Raw genomic sequence first — 23,883 nt, forward strand, 5'->3', positions numbered from 1 at the left:
CCAGTGCTTCCAGGTTTTCCATAGTGATCTAGCTTCAATTGACTCATGATTTCAACTATGAAAGTAATTTGTTTGTTAACTTTTAGCAGATGGGGTTTTTCAGCTTCTTTTAGGTACATTTTATTGGGATGATCCTGCAAATTTCTCGCAATCGACATCACAAGCTCAGGCAACATTAAGAATCATTTTATCCAATCAGCGTGTTCAAGTCGCTATGTACTTCTAGCTTGGGGGTTACGAAACTAGCTTAGGATCCGAATAAAGAGTTAAACTAGCAAGACGTATCACGTTTGAAGGTGAACGTGATGTCAGATTGACAGAACAACATTTAGATGTTTCTCATATAATAATGCATAGGGGTACACATTGTCGATTTGAAATAGTTGTAATGTCGATTCACTACCTGATCGATAGAATCCAATCAACACTCGAAAGAATAAACAAATACGAAATTCGCCATCACACAATGTGAATATCTCAGGAGTAAAAGAGGCTAGTCTTAGTCTAAATAGTTCAGTGATAACGTTCCAGGATGTAAAACACTATATCGCTAGAATACCACAAGGACTATCAGTTCTTTCTAGTTTCCAGGCACGTGCGCTTAATAGATATAATGATATGTTAATGCAAACAAAAGAAGATAACTTGTTGATATATTCAGACGGCAGGAACAGGTGGTCCATACATTTAAGCGGGCCGACGTGGTAGGCGTTAATATTTATTAACGTCAATTTATCTGGTCATATTAGATAAAATATGTCCCATAATTCTTTTTAGGCAACTCATAACAGTGGCTTACAAAATCTTCCCACTCGTACATAACTTAACACTTTCTTTTCATGAATAATCGTGAAATTTTTATTCCTTAGGTCTGACCTAACATGATTTTACTACATTATCGAACACGTCTCACTGTATGGATTTCGATCTCCGATGGTAAAACCTTCAAAATATGAAGTTAACATATCAAGAACTAGTCATAAAATTGTGTATGACCAAGTTTAAGCAAATGTTCCTTAGACTCCTGCTCTCAGTTAGCCAAGACCACTGCTAATTCAGCTTTCTTTCCAGGTGCTTCCTTACGGTTGACTGACTATTTGAGTACCAGTATCCATGATTACTTAAAAACATTTATTGTTATGTTTTTTTCCCAAAAATTTAATTTAATGTATCTACATTCTAAGATTTTCCTATTGATTTGAACACAATCTGTAATCCTGGCATTAAAAGTGAGTCACCGTTTTATTCTACAGGCTATTATTAATACGTAAACCTTCGTCATCATTAAACATAACACATCAGATTAGATCAGATGCTGTGAATAAGTTATTCATGAGAATGTATATTAATTCAAACAAACATCCCAATAATCCATGAGAATGGAACATAAGAAAAATTCATGATAAATTCAAAATATACGAGAAAACCTTTAAGGAAAAAAAAAGAAGAAACAATTCGGAAAAAAATAATACATAACACTAATGTCATTCAATCAAAGCTATCAATAAGTCAATAGTTCTCTTTTCATAGATCATTCTGTGAATGTCATTCTCCACAAACCCCCCCCCAACACACACACACGTACACACGGAAATCAAAAAATTATTATCACAAAATAATTACAACCAACAACAAAAGTAGAACACACCAGTACACTATTCTCAATGTATTTAATTAATAAGCGAAACAAAGCAAAACAAAACAAAACCAGAATACAACAACAATTCAAAGTATAAATTACATTAGTTTCAGGATACAGGGTAAACAGGGGGGAAAAATAAGATGGTGGATTCTTCACGATAGTGGTAAAAAGAAAACCAACAAAATTCACTAATATTCAAACTCACAATAATAAGTAATATTATTATCATTTTGGTTTATTTTAAGCAATACAAAACTTATAGCTGTTGTCCACAGTGAATAGGAGACAAAAAGAAAGAGAGGGAGGGAAAGAATAAGGCATAGAAAGAGAGTAAGGATAAATGAATCCCTATTGATTACAGTTATGGTGATGACAATAATGATGACGATTCATTAAAAGAGGTTGAGTTGGATATGCGTACCCGTGAGCGTAAACGCAAAATAACACTACTTGATGTAATTCAAAGAATCAAAATAGGTTGCTTTTTTTTAATTATTCATCTAAAACGATAGGATCATATTGAATTAATGAAGAAAGCAAATGAAGCAAAAAGTAACCAACTGTGAAACCAATGTGGTGATTATAACAAATTAAGGACAGTAACAAAGAAAATACAAGCACCGTGTATGTATGCGTGTGTATTCATAATTTGGCTCCGTCTAACTTTCTTATTTTCATACATACAATCTATATATAACTTTATATGTAATAGGGTTTATACTGCGTGTGAATAGAAGTTATACACATACACGATGCATTACACTAATATATAAGCCAGAAATTGTTGAAGTATTTCAAGGAAGCACTAATCATAACACATTTCAAAGGGATTCTCGCAAGAATAAATACGAGATTGAGATTGATGTAAATATAAATGGGTGTTTTTTTAAAAAAAAATTGTTCTCCAACAATAAGAGTACATAGGAAAAGAGTAAGGCATTCAAAGAATTTCATGCTGCTAAGACTAAGAAAGTATTTGCTTTGAATAAACAAAACCAAAGGGATTAAACTAGACCAGCAATCTAGGCACCAACCCACATCGATAATGCTCATATTATCATCATTAATATCAATGTAGTAAACTGGATACTTCTTTATGAATATGACATAGATATTCTGTGTATGAAATTGAATTACTACTGCATCGATCCTCGACCATGAAACGTCGAAACCATAGTTCACTTTTATCTCCAGGACGTACAACCAATAACTACAACAAACAATACACCAAGAAGAATAGAGAAAAGATATATATGTATATCATTTAGAAGAAAACAGAGAAAATCATACATATGACATTTAACAATGCATCATACAATTTTGGTAGAGAGATACGATATAGTTAAATTAAATTGTACTACCTAACCAATGACGATACAAAAGGTATAGATGACTATTAGCTCTCACGTGAACTCCTAACGGCAATACCGCATGGTATTGTAGTAATATTAAATTTAGAGCAGGAAATCACTCCAAATCACAAAATACAACATTTTGGTTTAATGGTCCATATCATAGATTCAACTTAAACAGCCGTTGAGAAATATCTGTTTTATATTTTAACATGTGACTACCTCAATATTGTGCATCCTCCACGACACAATACATAAGACAGAATCCACGACTTACAGGTTTAACAGTGTTTGACCATCCGATTGCATGGTCACCATTTAATAAAATGAATGTTTAACTTCAAATCAATTAGCGATATTTCTTCCTGGTTTCCAGTGGTTAATTAACTCTTGTGATGTAACTAAGGTCAATTCCATGTATCATAATAATAATAAAACTCAAACATATTCACAAAACTCTCACATTCGCGCATGAGATCGAAGAGTCTAGATTAAAGTCCCGCGTGAAGGATCGCGGATGGACACTGCTAAGGAGTTTCATACTTAGACGAAATGCTGTTTTAGTACTTCCAGGTTTTCAACAGTGCTCTAATATTGATCGATTTGAGATCTCAATGAATAAAAGTCTTTTGTTGGACTATGCATTAAAATGATGTGATTTGAAAGTAGAATAATATGAAACAAGCTAAATTCTTTTTGAATATAATGCCAACTATCAAAAACGTGTTTTTATAAACAATTTTCCCTTTTTAAAAAAAAATGAATTCCCCCAATTAATACAGTACAACTAAAAATCTTTTATTGCAGTACAAATAGCTAAAGAAAAAAAGGCGACCATTCAGGGTATTCTTAGATTACTGCCTCAGAAAATTATCATCTCAGCAACCATTTGAAAAATTTGCATACAAATATTGAGAAACTAATAATAAGAAATATAGTTTACAAAATCATCATATATAAATGCTCCCAAATGCCCTGGTATGGCCGAGAGTGGGAAGAGTACGCTCTCACTCTCTGAATGCTCTCACGTGGCCACACATATATAGCTTCTGACAGGGAAGTCCTACTCACTACCTTCTCGCGCAAAAAAGGTGTTGTTTACGAAATTGAGAGGACGAAAAGCGAATGTCTGGCGCTTTAACCAGGTTGGTGGAACACGGAAAGTCCACCTAGGGGAGTTGGAAAACCCTGATTACAAACCAATGGTGCATATGGGCTCCAGTAACCTGAGGGAACAAATGGCATATTAACCAATCGTTGGTCACCGGCCACTATGGGACTGCATCTCCTCACGATGCTCCACTGACTTGTGGATCAGATCTTTAGGTCAAAGGCTCCAGGTGTGGCCCCATAAGAAAACCACCTGCTTCAGTTTGGACACCTGAGCAGTATCACAGCCCTCACACAAATCGAATGAGATTTGTGTGGCGCATATATATCTGGTGCCCCTTTGTACCAATATTTATGTGTTTAAATAATAATAACATATATAAATATTCTCTCTTCAATGAATAAATATCTTTAACAGAAGTAATCTACTTTAGAATAGTAATGAAAACCGACTAAACACCTTGAAAAACTCATAAGCTAAATTAAATCAAAATAAACATTTAGTTTTTATCACATTTCTAATGATAAACACCTAATTGCTATTCTTAGTCACCTTCATTTTTAGTGTTGTTAATGTAATATAGTTTAACCGGATACATCTTTACAAAGTTTATGTAGTTGGGAATTTCACAGTTGTATTTATTCGTATATAATGGCTGTATGATTCAAATCCAGAGACTCAAAATTAGATTAAGTGAAGTAGAAGGTTGGTATTGATCGAAAAGTTGAATTATTTTCAATCCAGAAAATCATCAACTCTTAGAAAAAATTATGATGATTTCACATGTCAATTGGTACTTCAGCTAGCTGTTGAATAAAGTTATTTTGTTAACTAAATTAATAAATACAGGCATATTAAATCGTCTGATATTCAATGAAAATGGTAAACTTCATATTGCAGAACCCCAGCCCCTAAAACATGAACACCTCATATTTTCCCATATATTTCCATTACCAGCGGCAAAGCCTTTAAAATACAAAGCTAACACATGATGAACTATTCACAAAAAAGTTATGTATGACCAGTTTCAAGCAATTATCCTTCAGGTACTGCAGTCATGCTCCCAGGTTTTTTAAAATTACTGCGTATCCAGTTCCCTTCCTAGATAACTGAGAAGAAACAACCATCCATATACCATAAAAACACTTAAGTTCAACTTGTTCATGACTAAAACATGAGAAATTAGGTTCAAAACGTAACAAGTAAAATCCAGGAAATAAAAATTAAGAATGACATTTAATATTTACGAGACAAAGGAAGAATATAATAAGTTCAGCTTCATCATTACGACCTCTTTACGCTATGTCATCAAGTACTTTTAAATATATAGATCACGCCAATCTTTTTACCTTCATAACCAGATAATCTTCACCTACCCAATAATATTGTTGATTGACTGAATTCACGAACATCAACTGTCCATAACACTATGATGAGGCAGCTAATTAGATTAGTTACCATATTGAAAACTTTTAGTGACGATAAAAACGAATGGAATATCTTGGAACAGAAGAATATTTACTCGCATTAAGACTTGTAAATTAACATTAACTAAAGTTTGCGTACTTCACTGGACAGAATATATATATATATATATATATATATATATATATATATATATATTCACAACGAATGTCATTTCTTTGTTCAAACAAGAATTATACATACAGAAATTTCCCGCTTACCCGAGAATAATGCCAACGATTTTTACGAACTTTTCTCAGCAATGTACACAGATTACGTGAAATTTCGTTATCAAAATTACACAAGTCATAGATCTAAACAGTAGGAATTGTAAAAACACTATAATGTAAATATAAATATCATATTACTTATAAATGAATAGGTAGTTTAAACTATTAGGATATGTCATGAGATTTTTAAACTCGATAGTAGTGAAAAGCTTCGCTAAGTGACCCAGCATCATTTATTAGAAAGCCACTGATCCATAGGACATATGATCAACTTTGTTTACAAATAGATCATGTATGTGAACGTTCACTATAAATGTTGATTCTGCAAGTTCTATGGGCACCGAACATGATAAAGAGAGTAGACGGATAGAAATTTAGACTGGACAACTGTTGTAGAGTAGGAGGGTTTCTAGGTTGTTTTTTCTTTCTTTTTTGAACATGTTTAGATTACTAAAATTATTAACAGAGTACTGATTGATAGATAATGTACAATGATTATAACGTTAGCTGGTTGGAAAACGTTCATGACAGCAAGTTTTTGATTCAAAGTTCAATTTAACAAGCAAACTAAATTTACGAATAATAGAAAAATGTCGTATAAAAAAGACAGGATTTTCACCCAACGATTGTAAGCATTGGTAAATAAAGAATGTGACAGAAAAAGTCAGTAATTATAGAACTTATCAAGGAGGGTAAGGGATTAAAAAGTTATTAATAAATGAAACGATTGCAACAAAACAGTAGTGGACTATTAGACCAAGAAACTTAGTAGTTCTCGTTACTTTTCAGTTTTGCCCAGTTTAATCAACAACAATCCGGTTGAGAAGTTGATATTCTGACCGTTGACTCTTACAAAAGTTGAGATTACTATAATTAAAGTGGATTAAATGGAAACGAACGGCGTCGACAAGTTAATTTTGGGGGTACGCATTAAAGCTTTTAAAATATTTGGTACAGCCAGTAAATGTGTCATAAGAAATGTTTAGAATCTAGGACATAAGTATATCAGTTCAAACTGCCATACCACATAAATAGAACGAGAACAAATTATCAAGACAAATCCCGAAATAGTAGAAAAGAAAGAAAAAGAGAGCAATCGGAGTAACAACAGGATTGGAAGAATGATTGAATATGTAGAGCACAACTCCCGGAAGATATACAAATGGTGCATTTAACGAGTGACTTTCATATTTTACAAAGGCACTGTTTGACTTTGCATAAAATAAGTTGGTTTGCTGTACCTGAATTTTTGTCCAGTATAATAGGTTTATATAAATGGGTCCATACTGTTAAGATCAATAATCAACGACTATATGGACTGATGTCACGTTTTATTTAGGACACTCTTAGCTTCATTTTAAACTACTTCTATACCACCGGACATTGTATATCGACGTAAGCAGTAACTACACACACATGATAAGTGGCCAGACAATGAAGATTAAAAGCGTTATTAATGCTGTCTTGGAGAGGAGTAACCAATCAGAGTCCTAATTTTCATTTTTGTCCATTTCCGCGTCTACTATGTCCTCTATAGCCTAGTGTTGCCAATTACATACCTGACCTTGAGTCGATGCGGCTAAGTTCCGAATAGCCAACTGTTCGCAAGTTTTTCTCCATGCCCTAACATGAGTTCAAAAGTCAGCAAACAGCTTCTACTACATCTATATTTCAAACAGACATGGTTTATGTGCAGACACACTGGACAACATCACACCATAAAATGAAAAATAACAATGATACATAAACGACCAAAAGTGGCTCTGAATAGGAGAAGCGGTAAGCAATTCACACTGGTAATAACTTAGGAAATGGTAAGTCGTATAATAGTAGTTAATGGGTTAATGGAAAGCTCATGATAAATGGAATACATAGACATAGTAATCTGGTTGTTAAGTAATTATAAAACCGAATTATAATTGATAATAATCCGGAAAACCAGTTGAAAATTCAACAATATTCGTTCCATTATAAAAACTAATCTCAGCACTGCCCACTCAGACGTTCCACAAACACAAGCAACGCGCCAAGAACACCTAAGATAAAAAACCCGCAGCGTATGCACGTCTCCCACTTTTATAGACTATGTTTCACGGTGACAGAGAAATACAGAGCCGGTCTCTGCACTGTGTACTTCTTCTTTGGTTAGCAGATAGACATGTCGCCTGTGCTACAAGTGACATAAGTTGGCAAAGGCTAACCGAGCTTCCTAAATCGATGCCAAGATACAACTACTCCAAGGGAGACGAAACTTCCAAGATAAATGAAATGGGCAGAGCATTCAATCACTTGATTCTCTATCAACTTCAAGTGACAACTAAGAACAACTGTGAAACGATATTTTGTACTTAAAGAAGAGAAATGCATGTAATCTCCATATTCTAAGGAAACCTTCTAGTAACAGATAGCTCTCTGAGAAGTTAAGTTAAGCGGAATTTCTAAGACATAAAAATTATTAGAAAATTTCTTCACTTGTAATATCTAATTTTGTCTTACTTTTTCTGATTCAAAATGTTCCGGATTTTGAACATTGAACACTGCTTGAATCCATTCCGATGAAATATTTGGACCGATCCACATGATAAGATAAATTCCATTATCCAATAAATAAGCTGCGTCCATTTGTAAACGATCATATGAACAGCGTATAGCAGCTGGAGGATAAGGTATATCACCTTCGAAATTCAGTGAAAGATCATGCTAAAATAAGTATTTTTTAAAAGAAAGAGTGAGGTTGGAAATGAGATGACACTCATTTACTAAAGATCACAGAGCAAAACATACTAATACCATCGGGAAAACCGTTTACCAATCATAAAGTCATTTTTATGATGCAAAAACTACAGATGTTCAATTAAAGAATTAAATAGATAGCAATTATAAGTCTGATTGGTTCCAGGGGTTCCAAGCCTCTACTAATCCATAATTTAAGAAATCATATATAAATATATACATATGAATCTACGGAAAACTAAGAACGTTAAGCTAAACTCGTATGTTGTTCAACAGAAGTTTAAATGCAACTCATTTGCTAAGTACAGGTTTATGTATCCGCACTTGAGCCATACTGTCGGCGTGTGATAGTGCGAAAGTCCGATGATACTACCCTGAGCACGAATCCCGCTCCACCGGAAGCTGAAGCACGTGGAAAGCATTTCGGACATAGGACACTCCTTCGTCAAATGTTGAAAGAATACCCTAACCAAACTTAAGCCATCGCTCCACTCTACACTGAAAAACAAATTATTTGGCGTGTATAAGAGAAAACAAAAATGATTCCAAATCGGGTGTATACAATTCACCAAACAACAACACTGGCCCACTAACATTAGCTACTAGTACAAAATAGGTAACGTTGAGCTCTGTGCGCGTGTGTGTGTTAGTAGGCTGAAACCGCTGTAACTGTTGACTGTTGGAGTCCGATTTAAAAATATTCAGTTCTCACAGTATTTCATAGCTATAAAAGAATAAAATTGTGTGCATGGCTTCGAGCAACACTTTAAATGTAAGGGTTAGTAGTACTACCCGGTTGTCTAAACCAAGGTAGGTGAGGTGGAGCTCTAACCTGAGACTTAGTGGCTGAAGGTCCAGTCCGTTAATAAATAAACACCCGTTCCGAATATATATATATATATATATATATATATATATATATATATATATATTTATATAACGAGGAAAATTCTGATTAAAAATACAATAACATACAATAGGATATAAGTGAGGATAAATATAGCAATTGGATTGTTTAACGTCCATTTGGTTGACCAAAAACATTTGCCAACAACGATCATCAATTGTAATACCATCAGCTGGATTATAAGTAAGATAACATTAATAATAATAATAATAATAATAATAATAATAATAAAAGTTCATGTATTCAGCAGAATTAATGACTTTAAACGTAATGTGGCCGCCACGAGACCGTAAGGCAGTGAGTTTTATTCCGTGTGTAGTTGTGAGATGTTACACTGTGTAATCAAAAATATTTTCACACTGAACTCAATCAGTTCTTCTCGCAGTTGTTACACCTTACCTTGTAAAATATTATCTACACATACATACATATATAATCGAATTCCAAGCTGTTCATCACTTGTTGTGATGATAATAATAACTGAGACTAAAGAGAGTATAACATTTTCAGCATATTTACCTCCTCACAATTATCTCGGAATACAGACATCACCAAGTTTCAGGTAATAATAATAGTAATAGTAAACCATACTTTATAAACTAGTCAATTAGATTTAAAACAGAAACTATGGGAATTTTGCTCGGCCTTCAAAATGTGATAATGGATAGTTTGTATTTTTACTGAGTGAAGCAAGAATTGTGTAGAACCTATCAATTATTAGTTAGTTTGCCCCCCAAACGCCCTGGTACGGTCGAGAGTGGGGAGAGTCCGCTTTCCCTCTCGAAATGCTCTCACATGGCCACGCATGAATAGCCTCTGCCACAGAAGTCCCACTCACTGCTTTCTCGCACCAGGTTGTTGCTTACGAAATTGAGAGGACGAAAACCGAATGTCTGGCGCTTTAACCATGTTGGTGGACACAGAGAGTTCACTTAAGGGAGTTAGAAAACCCTGGTTCCAAACCAATGGTGCATGTGAGCTCCAGGATCCTGATGAAACAAATGGCATATGAACCAACCGTTGGTCACCGGCTATCATGGGAATGTATCTCCTGACGTTGTTCTACTGCCTTGTGGATCAGACCTTTAGGTCAACGGCTCGGAGTGTGCCCCCTCTCCAAGAGAACCACCTACTTCAGTCTGAGCACCCGGGCAGTATCACAGCCCTCACACTAATCTAATGAGATGACAATCACTTCACGAAATACTATGCTCGCTTCAATTAAAATTCAGAAAATTTACATTTCTGGATAATACTCATTTTTATTATTATTACTGCTATTATCATTTTTTAATGTACTACATCACTTATCTTCCTCCATTCCCACTTCATGTACACTCATTTTTCAACTTATACAGCAGCTCGCCTATGGCGGAAACTCTGTTCTATCTAAACGATCTCGAGTCACTGACTGGTCAAAAGTTGAATGCTACCACCAAATACGAATATTGAACCAGTCTTTCTGAAACCAAATACGCCATTCGAACTGGCTTCCTTCAACGTTCGCACACTAATGCAGATCGAACAACAGATAGGGTAGATAGCTATGTCTTTAGAAAGTCTTAATATCGACCTCTGCTGTCTATCTGAGACCCGTATTCAAGACTCTAGTGAAGTACTGCAAATTCGCTCTCCATCTGTCGCTTCGAAAAGCTTGTTTCACTTGAGTTTATCCTGGGATGTAATGTAACTACAAAAATTTCGAATAACTACTACAAAATCCTAATCTTAAATCTTAATCCTAATGCAAATATCTAAGCAAAACACACTTAACTTTAAACTTCAGTCTAACTTAAACTCCAAAAGTCCTAATACTAACAGTTTTGAAGTTTGTATATAGAAAGTTATTCATTCAGATTATGTGTGATCTGCCCAGCTAAAGGCTGACTTCATTTTCTCAAAGTCATTTAAGGTGTTGAAAGATGTCAGGAAATAAGCATACCTTCGACATAATAGTAATAATTATTAATAATTAATTAACAAAACACAACAAACCAGGACTAAAGGCTTCAGTTTTCATAAGACATTGTATGTACAAAGGAAATACTTTCATATTTTGTGGTAATACTAATTCACTAGGATTCGAATTTACATCATTCGGACCACAAGCACAATGACGACGATAAGCAGCCAAGGTGTTAGCAGCTCTTGTTGTTAAATCATCCATTACTTGTGAATGTGTACGGTTGAGTAGAGAACGCATTGAATATTTACTCAACCAATTCATATGTGCATCTAATTCGACAAGACGAAATATATCAGGTATCATACTTGTCACTGGAATTGACAGATTATGAATACGTAGCCTTCGCTGTCCAGATACTGAGGTATAAAGACATGCAACCTGTGTGAAACGTAGATATAAGAAACTTTAAATTTATTTAGAATTATTAGAAAAATTTATACATTAACTTTGTCTGATTAATCCCATTACAACATACAGTATAAAACAAACTTATCTGGGAAATTTTTGAGTATTTCTCATTTTCAGAAAATCAGACGTAGTAAGGTAGTGAAGAACACGAGTGGGGACAATCGAATGTATTTAGGCAAAAAATCACAGAATATCTTAGTAAAATATCAGAACCATATAGTAAATAGTTAATTTGCAAACTATCAATAAAACAATCCAAGATTAATATGTTGAGAATATCGAGAGGGCAATGTTGAGGTCAGACAAAGGGTAAGAGATAAAGATAACAAACTGACTGATGAAGTAATGAACTTTTATTGACTGAAGTGGTTGCGACATATTTTATATAGCCCCAACCAATACCTATTTCGATATACGATACTGGTTGATGTACGAGTAAAGCTATAAGAGGGTTACCCATGAACAAAACAAAATATGACATCAGCTCATGAAGTCATAGACTGTTGAACTGAACCGTGTTATTGAATAAAGACTACCTGGATGGGATTTGCATGATTATCTCAACTAATGGTTATAAACATTGCTTTATATTGCTCAAAATCGATCACAATGATACACATGCGCTTACTTTTTGTCTTCCATTAAAAATTTTAAGTTTCAAAATCATTTTACAATTTCTATCCTACGAATGCAATTTTTCTTCTCGACTCATTTTCTATGCCTAATGTTGTCTACTATCACTGACAATTATTACTACTTCTGTTTCTCTGACATTTGTCTTGATAATTTCTTCTCGTTCTGTTGATATGGTGTGGGAATTCGGATCGACACGTCTGTGTCCCAGGTTTAATGCTGCTTATGACTGACCATCTTAAATTAAACACTACTATATCAGTCAAAGTATTCTCCCGAAATAAATTTTACGACAAAATTCCTAACATTGAGAACTTACTTGAATGAATACGAGTTCACCTTCTTGAAGTTTATCATCATGACGTAATTCCGCTGTGATCGCCATATCTGAACTAACACTAGCCAATTCAACATCAGTTGTATTAGGTAGGTAACAATTACCAAAGAATTCAACAGGTCTAATACCAGTACTTGTTCGAACACGCATAACAGCGTTGAAAGCTTGTAGGTTAGTCAAAGTACGTTGGAGATCGGCCAAAAATTGATGACCTTGTAGGTCAGCCTGTAAGTATTAGTAATAAGAATTTTTCATCGTTCTTTATCATCTACTTTATAGAACAATAATTTGATTATAATGAAAGTGATAAAATCAAATTTCCGAGACTACGAGACACTTTGACGAAATTGTGTGAGTTGGGATAGTGTACAGGTGCCAAACTGAAGCAGGTTTTCTTAAGGAGCCACTCCTCTAACCTTTGAACCAAGAGTTTTAATCCACAAAACACAGGAGCAACATCAAAATACCTCCCCATTGTATCCAGTGACCGAAATAGGCTCAAATACCGCTTGTCCCCTTAGGATCCTGAAGCTTGGTTTGGAATTAGATTCTTTTACCCACGTCAACCCGATTTGAACGCCAGATGTTCGCTTTAAGTTTCCAAGCTTTCGTAAAAAAATGGCTGCTATTTGAAGTTAGCAACTAGAACTTTCCTGAAAAATAGTATAAACGCACGGACGTGTGAGAGCATTTCGAGAGGGAGGATGGACTCCCCCCACTCTAGGTTGTATTGGAGGGCTTCAATTATGATAAGAATCACAGTCTCTAACAACGTTGAGCAAAAAGACAATAAACGAATACTTTCAGACATTATCATATTTTTACCCATATGCTTAAATAAGGTATGAATCGACAAGATAACATTCAAAATAATGAAAGTCATCTGAGGCACAATAGGATACACATTTTTGTGTAGAATTCCAGAACGATAATGATGAACTAAACAATCTCATTTTAGTTATTCAATACATAAAATGAGTTTATAATGGTGAAGTGATGGAACAGATCAATAATCAACTCGTTTGAATTATAATAATATGAACACAGTAAATCTGGAGACGATGTTGTGAAGCTTAAGATATGATCAAAATTTAAAGAGGATTTCCGCTTACAGATGTTGCCACTGAATATGAGCAATTTTTCGAATACAATGATGACTGAATACAGAGAATTTTCAAGAATACTCGGCTCGGAGAGGACAATTTTTACAACCACAGAGCAGAAATTTTTCACAGATATATTGTAAACCTGACCCTCTACGACCAGATTAACATTACCAAAGATGGCTTAGATTACCACAAGCCGCCTGGGTTTCCACAACACGTAGTCAGAATATTGATCATATATCCAAAAGGTTAAGTATGATAACTTCCTCCTCGTATCACTGCCGTGTGGATTAACCAAATTCTGATCTACGAGAACAGAGTACACACTAAATATATTAGTACAGACACCTAATACAACAATCAGACATAACTATAAACAACTCGGCTAACAATAGACATCCAAACTTAGTGAAAAGACAAAGTATCGGTCTTTGTAAGTGATTTTATACTAACGCGACAAAGACATTATAGAAACCACCAAGTAGATATCTAGTGAGTGACCCCAAAATTCAAGAAAGAAAAAACAACGAAATACATCAGGAGTGTACAGTGAACAAAATAAACTAGTAAGAAAGCGAGGAAGAAACTATATGACGCTGATAGATTACTAGTAATCCACAATAGAAAGAGGTACGAAACTGTAACGATTCGAAACTCATAACTTCAATAGATGAAACATATGTTTTAACCATTATTAGATTACCTGTTAGTTAATTCAGCGCCCTATTAGTTAATTGTCCATAACGGGATTGTAAACACACTAATATTAGTGAAGTACAAAAGAGAACAAATTTTCCAGGAAAAAATTTTAATACACATCACACTAAAATATTTTTATTTACCTGGAAACAGTTATATTTGAATAAACGACCAGATGTTATTCTGGGCACTTCAGCTAAAGAAGCAATATCAACAAATGAATTGGGAAAAAGAAAAAGATCTACACTACAACCAACTTCTACGCATGTTTGACCAAGTCCAACATAAAAATCATTATCTGGAAGAAGTAAAGTCTGTAAAATTAAACGAATAAATAAGAGCTGAATAGAGTAATTTTGAACACTGTCAATATAGAAAAATTATTATTATTACTAACTTGTTACCGGTCTTAACCACACTCTAATTATGAGAGAGCTAGTGATAGTATATCCTAGTTGTTCAGACAGAAATAGATAAGATGGGATTCGAACCTGCAGCTTGGTGACTGAAATTCGAACAAATTAATTATCCAACCACCCTCTTTGTAGGTAAATGGAGACAGTTAACTGCGTTGATTAAGGCTGGTTTAAGTTAGAAATAAGTAAGAAATAAAACCATTAAGCAGTTAACAATTTTCAACCAGTATATGGGTTTGTAGAATTTGTTGAACTTTATTGAGATCACAAACCAACAATTAAAAAGACAGAACCACTGAACAGGTACTTTGTCCAAATATGAAACACCTCAGCAGTGTACGTCCACAACCTTTTCGGTGACCAGATACAGTAGAATTAATTTTGGCGACGAACATTTAACCTTTATGCCAATAAACCGGTACCCGATAGTTTACATTTATAACCTTAAATAATTAGTAATACTGAGTAACCATTTTTCAGTGCAGATGGTGGACAATTGCCTCAGAACCGATATATATGAAATTCACTGGTCAGTTTTGCATTATAACTCCGAGAATTACCTTTAAAAGTTGGTCACTAGTCAGCATATGATTACAGTGAAGTTGTTCTATGAAAAGAAAAATAAAAACAAATTCTAAACAAATATTTGCTAAATCATTTTACGTACTAATCAGCTGATTGTCCACAGGAACCAGGAATTTGAACGGTACTCCACAAAAACAATGAGGACAATCAGTTATGAACAACTAATGTGAGTATCGTCTAAAAAACCGGTCACTGGAAATGCGATCCTAAGTAGCCAAATATGATTTGTTGCTCATGGTTTGATTGGTTGATTGGCTCACTCCCAACCAATCAGCGCTGGACAAAGACCACGGTGCTAGACGGTACTTATGTAATTTCTATATTTAACACCTGCATTACTTACTCTGTTGTGCCACAAAATGTGAGTAGGACGTTACACGTACTAGTCATGTGTACTTTAACAAGCCAAAACTTCTGTTTTAAATTCATAATTCAGACTAGACGAAGGTTTACACGAGTATATTAGTTGTAGTCTTACACTATCCCTGGAAGTATTACGACAAAAAATGACACCCGTTATTATGTTATATCTTTAACAGTAAAAGAACAAACGACAATAACAGTAATAACTGGCGAAGTCAGCACAGCATTCCATGAAGATTTCAAGTGTGAGACATGAAAATGACACTTACTTTTTCTTTTTCAGTTCCTATAAGACGGCGATCATCTCGATTTTTCAATTTACCCGGTGCTTCACCAATTGGTAGATTAGCATGTATGACAAATAATTTTCCAGAACGATTTGCAGCACGTAAAGCTTCCATTCCAGATTGAATAGCTGGGCCTAATACACTATCTGTAGGTTGTCTATTTAAAGCATTCTCTGTACAAAATTGAGTAGGTATCATTTCCAAGATACTAGAAATGACAACAGGATCAGGTGGTATCAAGAAGCCTTCAACTGTAGGCACAAACACATCTTCAATATCCGCTACAATGTACATTTGAGGTTTACCATAAGAGTTATAAGTGTTCTGATCTGCTGATTCAGATGTTTGTTGAGCGGATGATGACGACTCATGAGGTACAGTATAGAAGTGAAGTTGATGATCATATGTAATAAATCCCAATCGAATTGGATTAGCCATATCTGATGATGCAAACTTTTCCCTGTATTAAGAACACAAAATACGATAATAGACTATCTAGTTACCCTTTTAAAAGAACCTACAAAAAGAATCGTATAAAACTTTTAAAAAGTCAGAATGTTGTCTTCATCGTAAATAAAAAGAAATGTGACCAGGACAAATTAATATAAACTATAAATAGAAGTAACGAATAGAGCGAAGAAATTTCTTTTCCATTAGTTTTTCATCATGGCTCTACACTAATATATATTATAATCCTCTTTCTTCCAATTATTTAATGTTATTTTATAATCAATATGTCATTACATAATTATTACGTAACATATCTATCCAGTGAGTATCATTTCATTATTGTAAAGCCATGATGAAAAACCAATTGGAAAGAAATTTCATCGCTCGATTCGTTCGTTTTTTATTTACCAAATGTCAAAATGGGAATTTTCACTATATCAATAGACGTATTTCCCTGACCACCCTAAACTTGACACATATTTCGTTTATACCAAATCCCTATTTTATGACAAGTATTTACTGACAAAAATAAAAAATATTAATCCATCTAAATAATTGGAGAAAATAGTGTGGAAATCAGGTTTCTCAATGGATTTTCAACTTTTCAACAAGAGAATTTAATTTTTAAAACTGCTTCAAATGTGTTAATATTGATGAATAATATAAGGAAGAAATATGTCTTCATTTTAACATCATGATCTATTATGGTAACTTGGAGCACTGCATACCTTTCTTAATCTCTACGTTGATGATGACTGACTAACTAACTGATCACCCTCAATTTTACTCTATTATGGAGGGTGTAAAGCATTTATGATGAACTAATTTTGTTTTGAAACGAGAGATAGAAAGCTGATCGATAGACTGTACGACGATAAGATGTTATTGACTGATAAATAGTAACGATAGAGAACTGTTGACGTGAAGACAACAATTACCAAAAGATAATACCTGCGATTATAATAAGAATTCTTTTTACTAAAATGATATTTGTATATACAACAGATTACGCATAAAAATGAATGATTAGATGTCATTTGAAACGTAAGTGATTACAGGCTGCAGGTCTTGTGGATCACCAACAAACCCAATGAAACTGTAATCTTGCTAAATAGGTTTAATTATTGCTTGTTATATCGTAATAGTAAGTGTGAAATAATCCTTACTTTATCACTCACCTAGGTAAATTTGGTAGAATACGTTCTACGAATTGGGAGCAGAATAGCTGTACCAAACCTGAACGTATAGCAGATTGAGAAACATCTAGTAGAAATATGATGGCTGGAGGTAAAGGTAACTGGTTGTTTTTGCAATATTCCGCTGTTGCTAATAATTCGTAACTGCCTAAACATAGTTCAGGTCTTTGACCTGCATCAACTCGACGTCCAGTATGATCTAAATGAGCAAAATATTCAGCGGCAACTTCAGTTAAACCATTACAAAGTGGACATTGGAACCTTCGACCACCGTCAATAAAATTCATGAAGGGATTCATGTAGGCTTTACATCGAACACATCGAACTGGACCCTATAAAATAAGGACAAGTAGTTTGAAAACTACTACACATCAAGACAGAATTACATGAATATAAGACAAAAACATTTTTCATTATCAAAACCTGTCTGTAGGACAAGTAAATAAAACAATCAAACAGCTGTTGCAACAATAAGTCCTTCCTACTGTTACAGACAGCGAGAATATTTCTCATAGGACTATCGATGACAAAACATTCAATTCTGTTATCCATTACACAAAATAAAATATCTAGAGACTAATTAGAAAATGATTAACATTTTACTTCAACTATTGGAGACGGTTACATATATTCGGGGTGGAAAATTACTATGTAATGAAACAGAAATTTGATTACGAACAGGGTGATTCCGAGTTCTGTTAAACGTATGAGGGTGGTTATCACTACCTAGTTGTCCATATTGTAGAAAGATGCTTCTCAAGCTGCCTGAAAAGAAAATTGGATAAGTAGTGCTCTTGAAGACCTGGGACAATTGCTTGAGGTCAGTGGCACATGAACTTTTTGTCAGTTCTTGATATGTTAACTCCGGACTGTTAATGCCTTACCTCCGACGACGGGAATCTGTGGAGCAATGTGAGCTATGTCATCTGAAGGGGCTACTTTTTCTAACTCTGTTTCTTTGTTGTGGGAAGGTAGCAATGCTGTAGATAGTGGTTTGCTTACCTATCTCACTGACCCTCATACGCAAAACGTATGGTTGAAGATCAAATAAATTCAACTATACTTGATGGATGATTCACACTAATTAGTTTGCGACAGTTAAACAAGTGCTTGAGAGGAATAGCATGTGTAAATTCTCATATAAATCAGATTACATTATCCTTTTTAACCCTATTAAAGTACTGTAGGCCTACAGAATTCTCAACAAACTCATACATTTTTCGCATAAGTGGTTCTTCTAGAAAACACAAAATTTCACATTTACACTGATTTATCTTGTTGGTTTGCCTAAATACAAGTCTTAATTGGGTCACTAAGTCATATATCATTCAATTACATTGCTGAAAGGAATCGTCAAAAATCGCTTCAATCCATACACGTTTTGGATTATATCAAAAATCGTTAGGATAACTTCATGAAGGTGAATTCCATAATACATATGTCCAAAATTATTGATCAAAGAAAAAAACAGGAATGTCCTAGTAGTATACTCTAAGCTGTGGATGTATAATAAGAAAACACAAAGTTGGACTGAATTATAGATTTATATTTTTGTCAAGGAATAATCTATTTCTTCACACATGATTTCGTAGAGTAAAACTGTAAGAACAAATAAACGAATAACAAAAAAGTTGAATAAGTCAGAAATGAGTCTCATGTATATATAAATTTGATATACTAGATATAATGGTCAAATAACGAACAATTTTAGTCACTATTATGTGTCTACAGAAATAATTATTAGAAATAAACAAATAAAATGTATTTAAACGGATTAAACCTTACTAACAAAAATAAATTCCCGTCAGTATTAAGTCTACCAAATTTATTTTAAAGGTATAATTTCAGTTCAGCTCATTTTTTTAGATAGCTCACATTCAAGGTTTGATGTGCCAAGTATACTACAAACACCTAGCAAACTTCGTAAATCCTTATACATACATTGATAAAAATAAAAGTTAATAACTTGAATATATACACTTCTTAATCGATAAGGTAAATCATTACGTTACAAATTTCAGTACCGTTTTGCTTCATGTCAACTTACTTGTGGACCCATATCGCTAATCACAATATTCATATCTTCTGTATGTTGTACAGCGAATGGAGATATTGTAAGTGAAAAAGGGATTCCAACAGTTTTAAGGAGATCTGATGTATTCGGAACAGAGTATAGTGAAGATCGGATGAAACAAGGTGCACATGTACCCTGGTCACGTGATATAAAGTCAGTTGTGACTAGAGGAGGCACAACACCTCGTTGTCCTGTATAAAAAGGTCCAGTACATTGAGCCCGATTGCTCTCAATAACCTAAAAAAGAATTGAAGGTATAAGCAAATCATAAGTTTGGTTAAAACCAAAGATAGTGAACTTTTATAACAAGGGGCAACAAAGCCTCATGACAAGTTTATGAAAAGAGTAACAACATACAACAAAAAGACGAAATTGTCAAGAATGACATCAAAAAGCCATTCAGTCATCAACTTAAGATACGACAAAATTACGTCTGGAGACTATTTTAAGTTACTTAAATAAAATGTTTAGACCATTCCTACTAATAACTCTTACTATAGAAATGCCACATATCTACTTTGCTAAGTGCATACCAACAACTACTATCCACAGATTTATCATACATTAACTTCGAAATCTTAGACTGTCTACTGACAATGACGATTATATACATTACGTGCTTCAGTCAACCGTGTGGGTTCTTATTCACAAGCTGAACTAACTCAGTTTACACGAATTACCTCACTTAAAAGTTCAAGACGTATGACAAATAACCCGGTTCTTAAAAAGTGAACTTTATTAAGCTGTTAGAAATACGTACGTAAAATAAAGTACTCGGACTAAGACTAAATATAGCCCTGAATGAAGTTTACAACAGAAGAATAATCGATCTATACTCAACCACTAAAAGGAGCTCACTATTAGATTTTGAAGTTAGTTATAGGAAACACTGGACCTAGTATATTTTACACTCAGATTCACAGAATGGGAAATAAAGTCGGAATATCACTACAGATTATGACAGACGAAGATCAGTTTCATATATTTATCCCAAAGTTGTTTTGCTATAAATCCGCTGGAATTAATGAAATCCCCTTGATATGAGAGTTAAACTATTTCAAAAAATTGTCGGCTACTGTCTGAATTATGTAAGGTGTACACTTCTTACCTAAAGTTATTATCATGTAATGGTTGGTTATTTTTATTACTTGAGTTTTGGCATCGTATTATTCTACTTTTACTGCCTCAATTATCTTGTTCATTTAAATTTTTACCATAGACATTAGCCCTACTATTCTTTGTGATGTCTTGCTTCATTGAAAAAAGTGGCAACCTGATATGCAAAAAAGTCACGGGACCCGAGTTGTTAATCAGTCAGGAGCCTAATTGTTCAAATGATAGCATTTATGTTTCCCCAGTTTGTATTTAGTTTACATAACTACAAATCGAATTCACTAGTGAAAAACCATGTTTTGTTTAGATCCTTGCACCAACCAAATCTAAAGCAATAAATGCACAGAAAAAATGGCTAGCTATCAATACGTCATTATTAAAACGTTAAGGTTATTTAAATTTCAATCTCTGAGACGATTTCGGAAATAAATGTTAGCTATTAACAAAGATATTAGTTTTGAATGCCTTGGGAAAAAAAGGTGTAGAAACAGGTCTAAAAATGTCCCAACTATTGTGACCTTACGTTTCATAGTGTAATAACAAGGCTGGGACAGGAATCAAAAGTTTAACTGAGACTACTCAGAGGCCGTCGACTTGTCTCGTCAGACCCTTCAAAGTATCCAGATCAATATTAGTGGAAGTACGTATTACCTAAACTACCGTAAGTAAAAATAATTTACATCCTTTTGGAGTAAAGTTTGGAGAGGCGGACTCACCAACTTCTGACCTAGCATTAGATACAGGAGTTAAATGGGTGGGTGAAACAATTTAGTTACGAGATGCCTGGTTTATATGTAATTAATAATGTGAAAATTCCAAAATCACATTCCTATGTAAATTTGTCCCGGTACCACCTGCTTAGTGATATATACCACTACTATAAACGGGAAAGCGCCCAAATGTTGACGGTACATGAGGCTTAATAAACCTGTTAGACCATAAGATTTACTGATAATCGTAAAACAAAAACTATGTAATTTTAATACCTCGATAGGACTAGGTAATCTATCTGCATTTATACTTTGAGAAAACTGTGGTTGTCTGGATACTGGTCCATTTTGATATGGCTGTTGAGAATGTAATGTATTTATCTGGCTGTTGGCACCATTTGACAATGGAAATGGACCTGGAGGTTGAGGCTGTCGATAACTGGGTGGTGGAACTCCTTCAGGTCCCGGAGGCATTGGTGGCATCGGAGGAAGACGCGGCTGCTGAGGACGTTGGACGAAATCCTGATGGTTTGGGACAGGAGGCATGGGTGGTAATGGTGGTTGATTCATACTCTGCATTGACTGAGCAGAATAATATGAAGGCTGAGATTGTGGTTGAAAGGTCTGTCCTTGGTTTCCCGCATAGTAGTTGGGTGGTGACTGGAAGCTGCTGTTTGGGTGACCTTGCGGGTAAGTATCAGTCACATTCGAGTTAAGAGCACTATAAGCGTGCTGACCAGAAACACTAGGGTAACCAAATTCTTTCTCTGGCTGAAACGACTGACGGTTGTACATACTCTGACCATTTTGATTGTGTAACATTATCTGAACTCTAATGCATTAGGCAAAACAGTCACAATAAAAGTGAACCAATAGACGAAAAAACCTGTGACGTATTTCCTTTACGAACACAGCGGTCAATCTGTAGGACAAAATGTCATGCGTTCAAACGACATAGACTGCAGATATGAGGAAAGTTACAGTAGCTTATAACTGAAAACTTGCTTTCATTTTGTTTAAAAGAGATATAAAATTTGTTCATCAGAAGTTGAAAAAAAACAGGGGTTTTAGTTGACAGTGTAGATTCTGGAAATAAGGGTTTCTCAATTCCAATAATCTTCTGAATTTATCGATAGATGGCTATCTCAGGTACACTTAGATTTATATCTTGTAACTCCGTGTGCAAGGTCGTTAAGTTTAGTTTTCACTAATGAGTATCATGTCACAGTGTACGTACTGGGCTGTAAAGTGTAACGGTAAATAAATCCCCTAAACAAATAGTTCCGTATGTCTTAAACATTGGTGCTGACCTCGCTAGTTTCACTGGACTCACCTAGCTGAAGGAGTTCAGTCATACATCCGCACCAGATCACAAGTATGCCTTACTACTCACTCTTTGCAACTGCTAGGCAGCTTAGATCAAACGATTCTCGATATATCGACGGCTTTCCAAATATGTGTTCGAATAAATTCATTTCTGAATTGACTGGGTTGGTTCGCTTCGACTACAAAGATGTTTTGTGTAAAAGCGTAGTCAAACTCTGAATACCTGTGGCAGTTTTAAAAGTTTTTACCATTAATATTACCATATCCCCTTTTGTCATGGAAGCATCATTGATGAACAAGGAGGATCTAATGCAGATGTAAAGGCGAGGATGGCAAAGCAAGGGTGTGGAGATAGACATAAAAACCCATTTTATAAATAATTGTTGATATTATTTGCCTTTATTTTGTTAATTTTCAGTCTGTGTATTTACCACAAATTGTTTGTACTTATTGCTTAAGTGTATGACCTCGAACACACACTTCTCTGTTTTGTAATACCCATTGCACGGTACGTTGTTAACCGCTAGCAAATGTATTACTATGCACTCGTCTCTTGTTCTCCGTTGCTTGTGGTTACTATAACTGAACTCTGAAACATCTGTCATCTACATTTATTGACGGCGGCGTCATTTCCATCATATTCCACATTTGGTTATGTTACAGGAATCATATCTGCCTCACTGGAATTAATAATTATCTATAATTGTGGATTCTGATAACAAACGCAACTGAACACGTATAATCTGCTGACTTAAGCAACGTTCCTTAACTTTTA

General features: G+C 34.5%; 1 protein-coding gene across 1 annotated transcript; it reads right to left on the reverse strand.

Moving 5' to 3' along the window:
* Positions 1 to 1,326: 1,326 nt before the first annotated feature.
* On the reverse strand, positions 1,327 to 22,604 carry Smp_156880 (sec24-related C, d; the record flags this gene model as incomplete). Its single annotated transcript, XM_018797721.1, has 11 exons — positions 1,327 to 2,852; positions 5,791 to 5,883; positions 8,296 to 8,499; positions 9,508 to 9,611; positions 11,435 to 11,783; positions 12,766 to 13,008; positions 14,732 to 14,902; positions 16,222 to 16,699; positions 17,868 to 18,217; positions 19,933 to 20,196; positions 22,059 to 22,604. 11 exons carry the CDS (start codon positions 22,602 to 22,604, stop codon positions 2,712 to 2,714), a joined length of 2,943 nt encoding a protein of 980 aa, XP_018652734.1. The 3' UTR covers positions 1,327 to 2,711.
* Between the last annotated feature and the right edge of the window lie 1,279 nt (positions 22,605 to 23,883).

This window comes from Schistosoma mansoni, chromosome 5 (genome assembly GCF_000237925.1).
Source record: "Schistosoma mansoni strain Puerto Rico chromosome 5, complete genome".
NCBI classification, from domain to species: domain Eukaryota; kingdom Metazoa; phylum Platyhelminthes; class Trematoda; order Strigeidida; family Schistosomatidae; genus Schistosoma; species Schistosoma mansoni.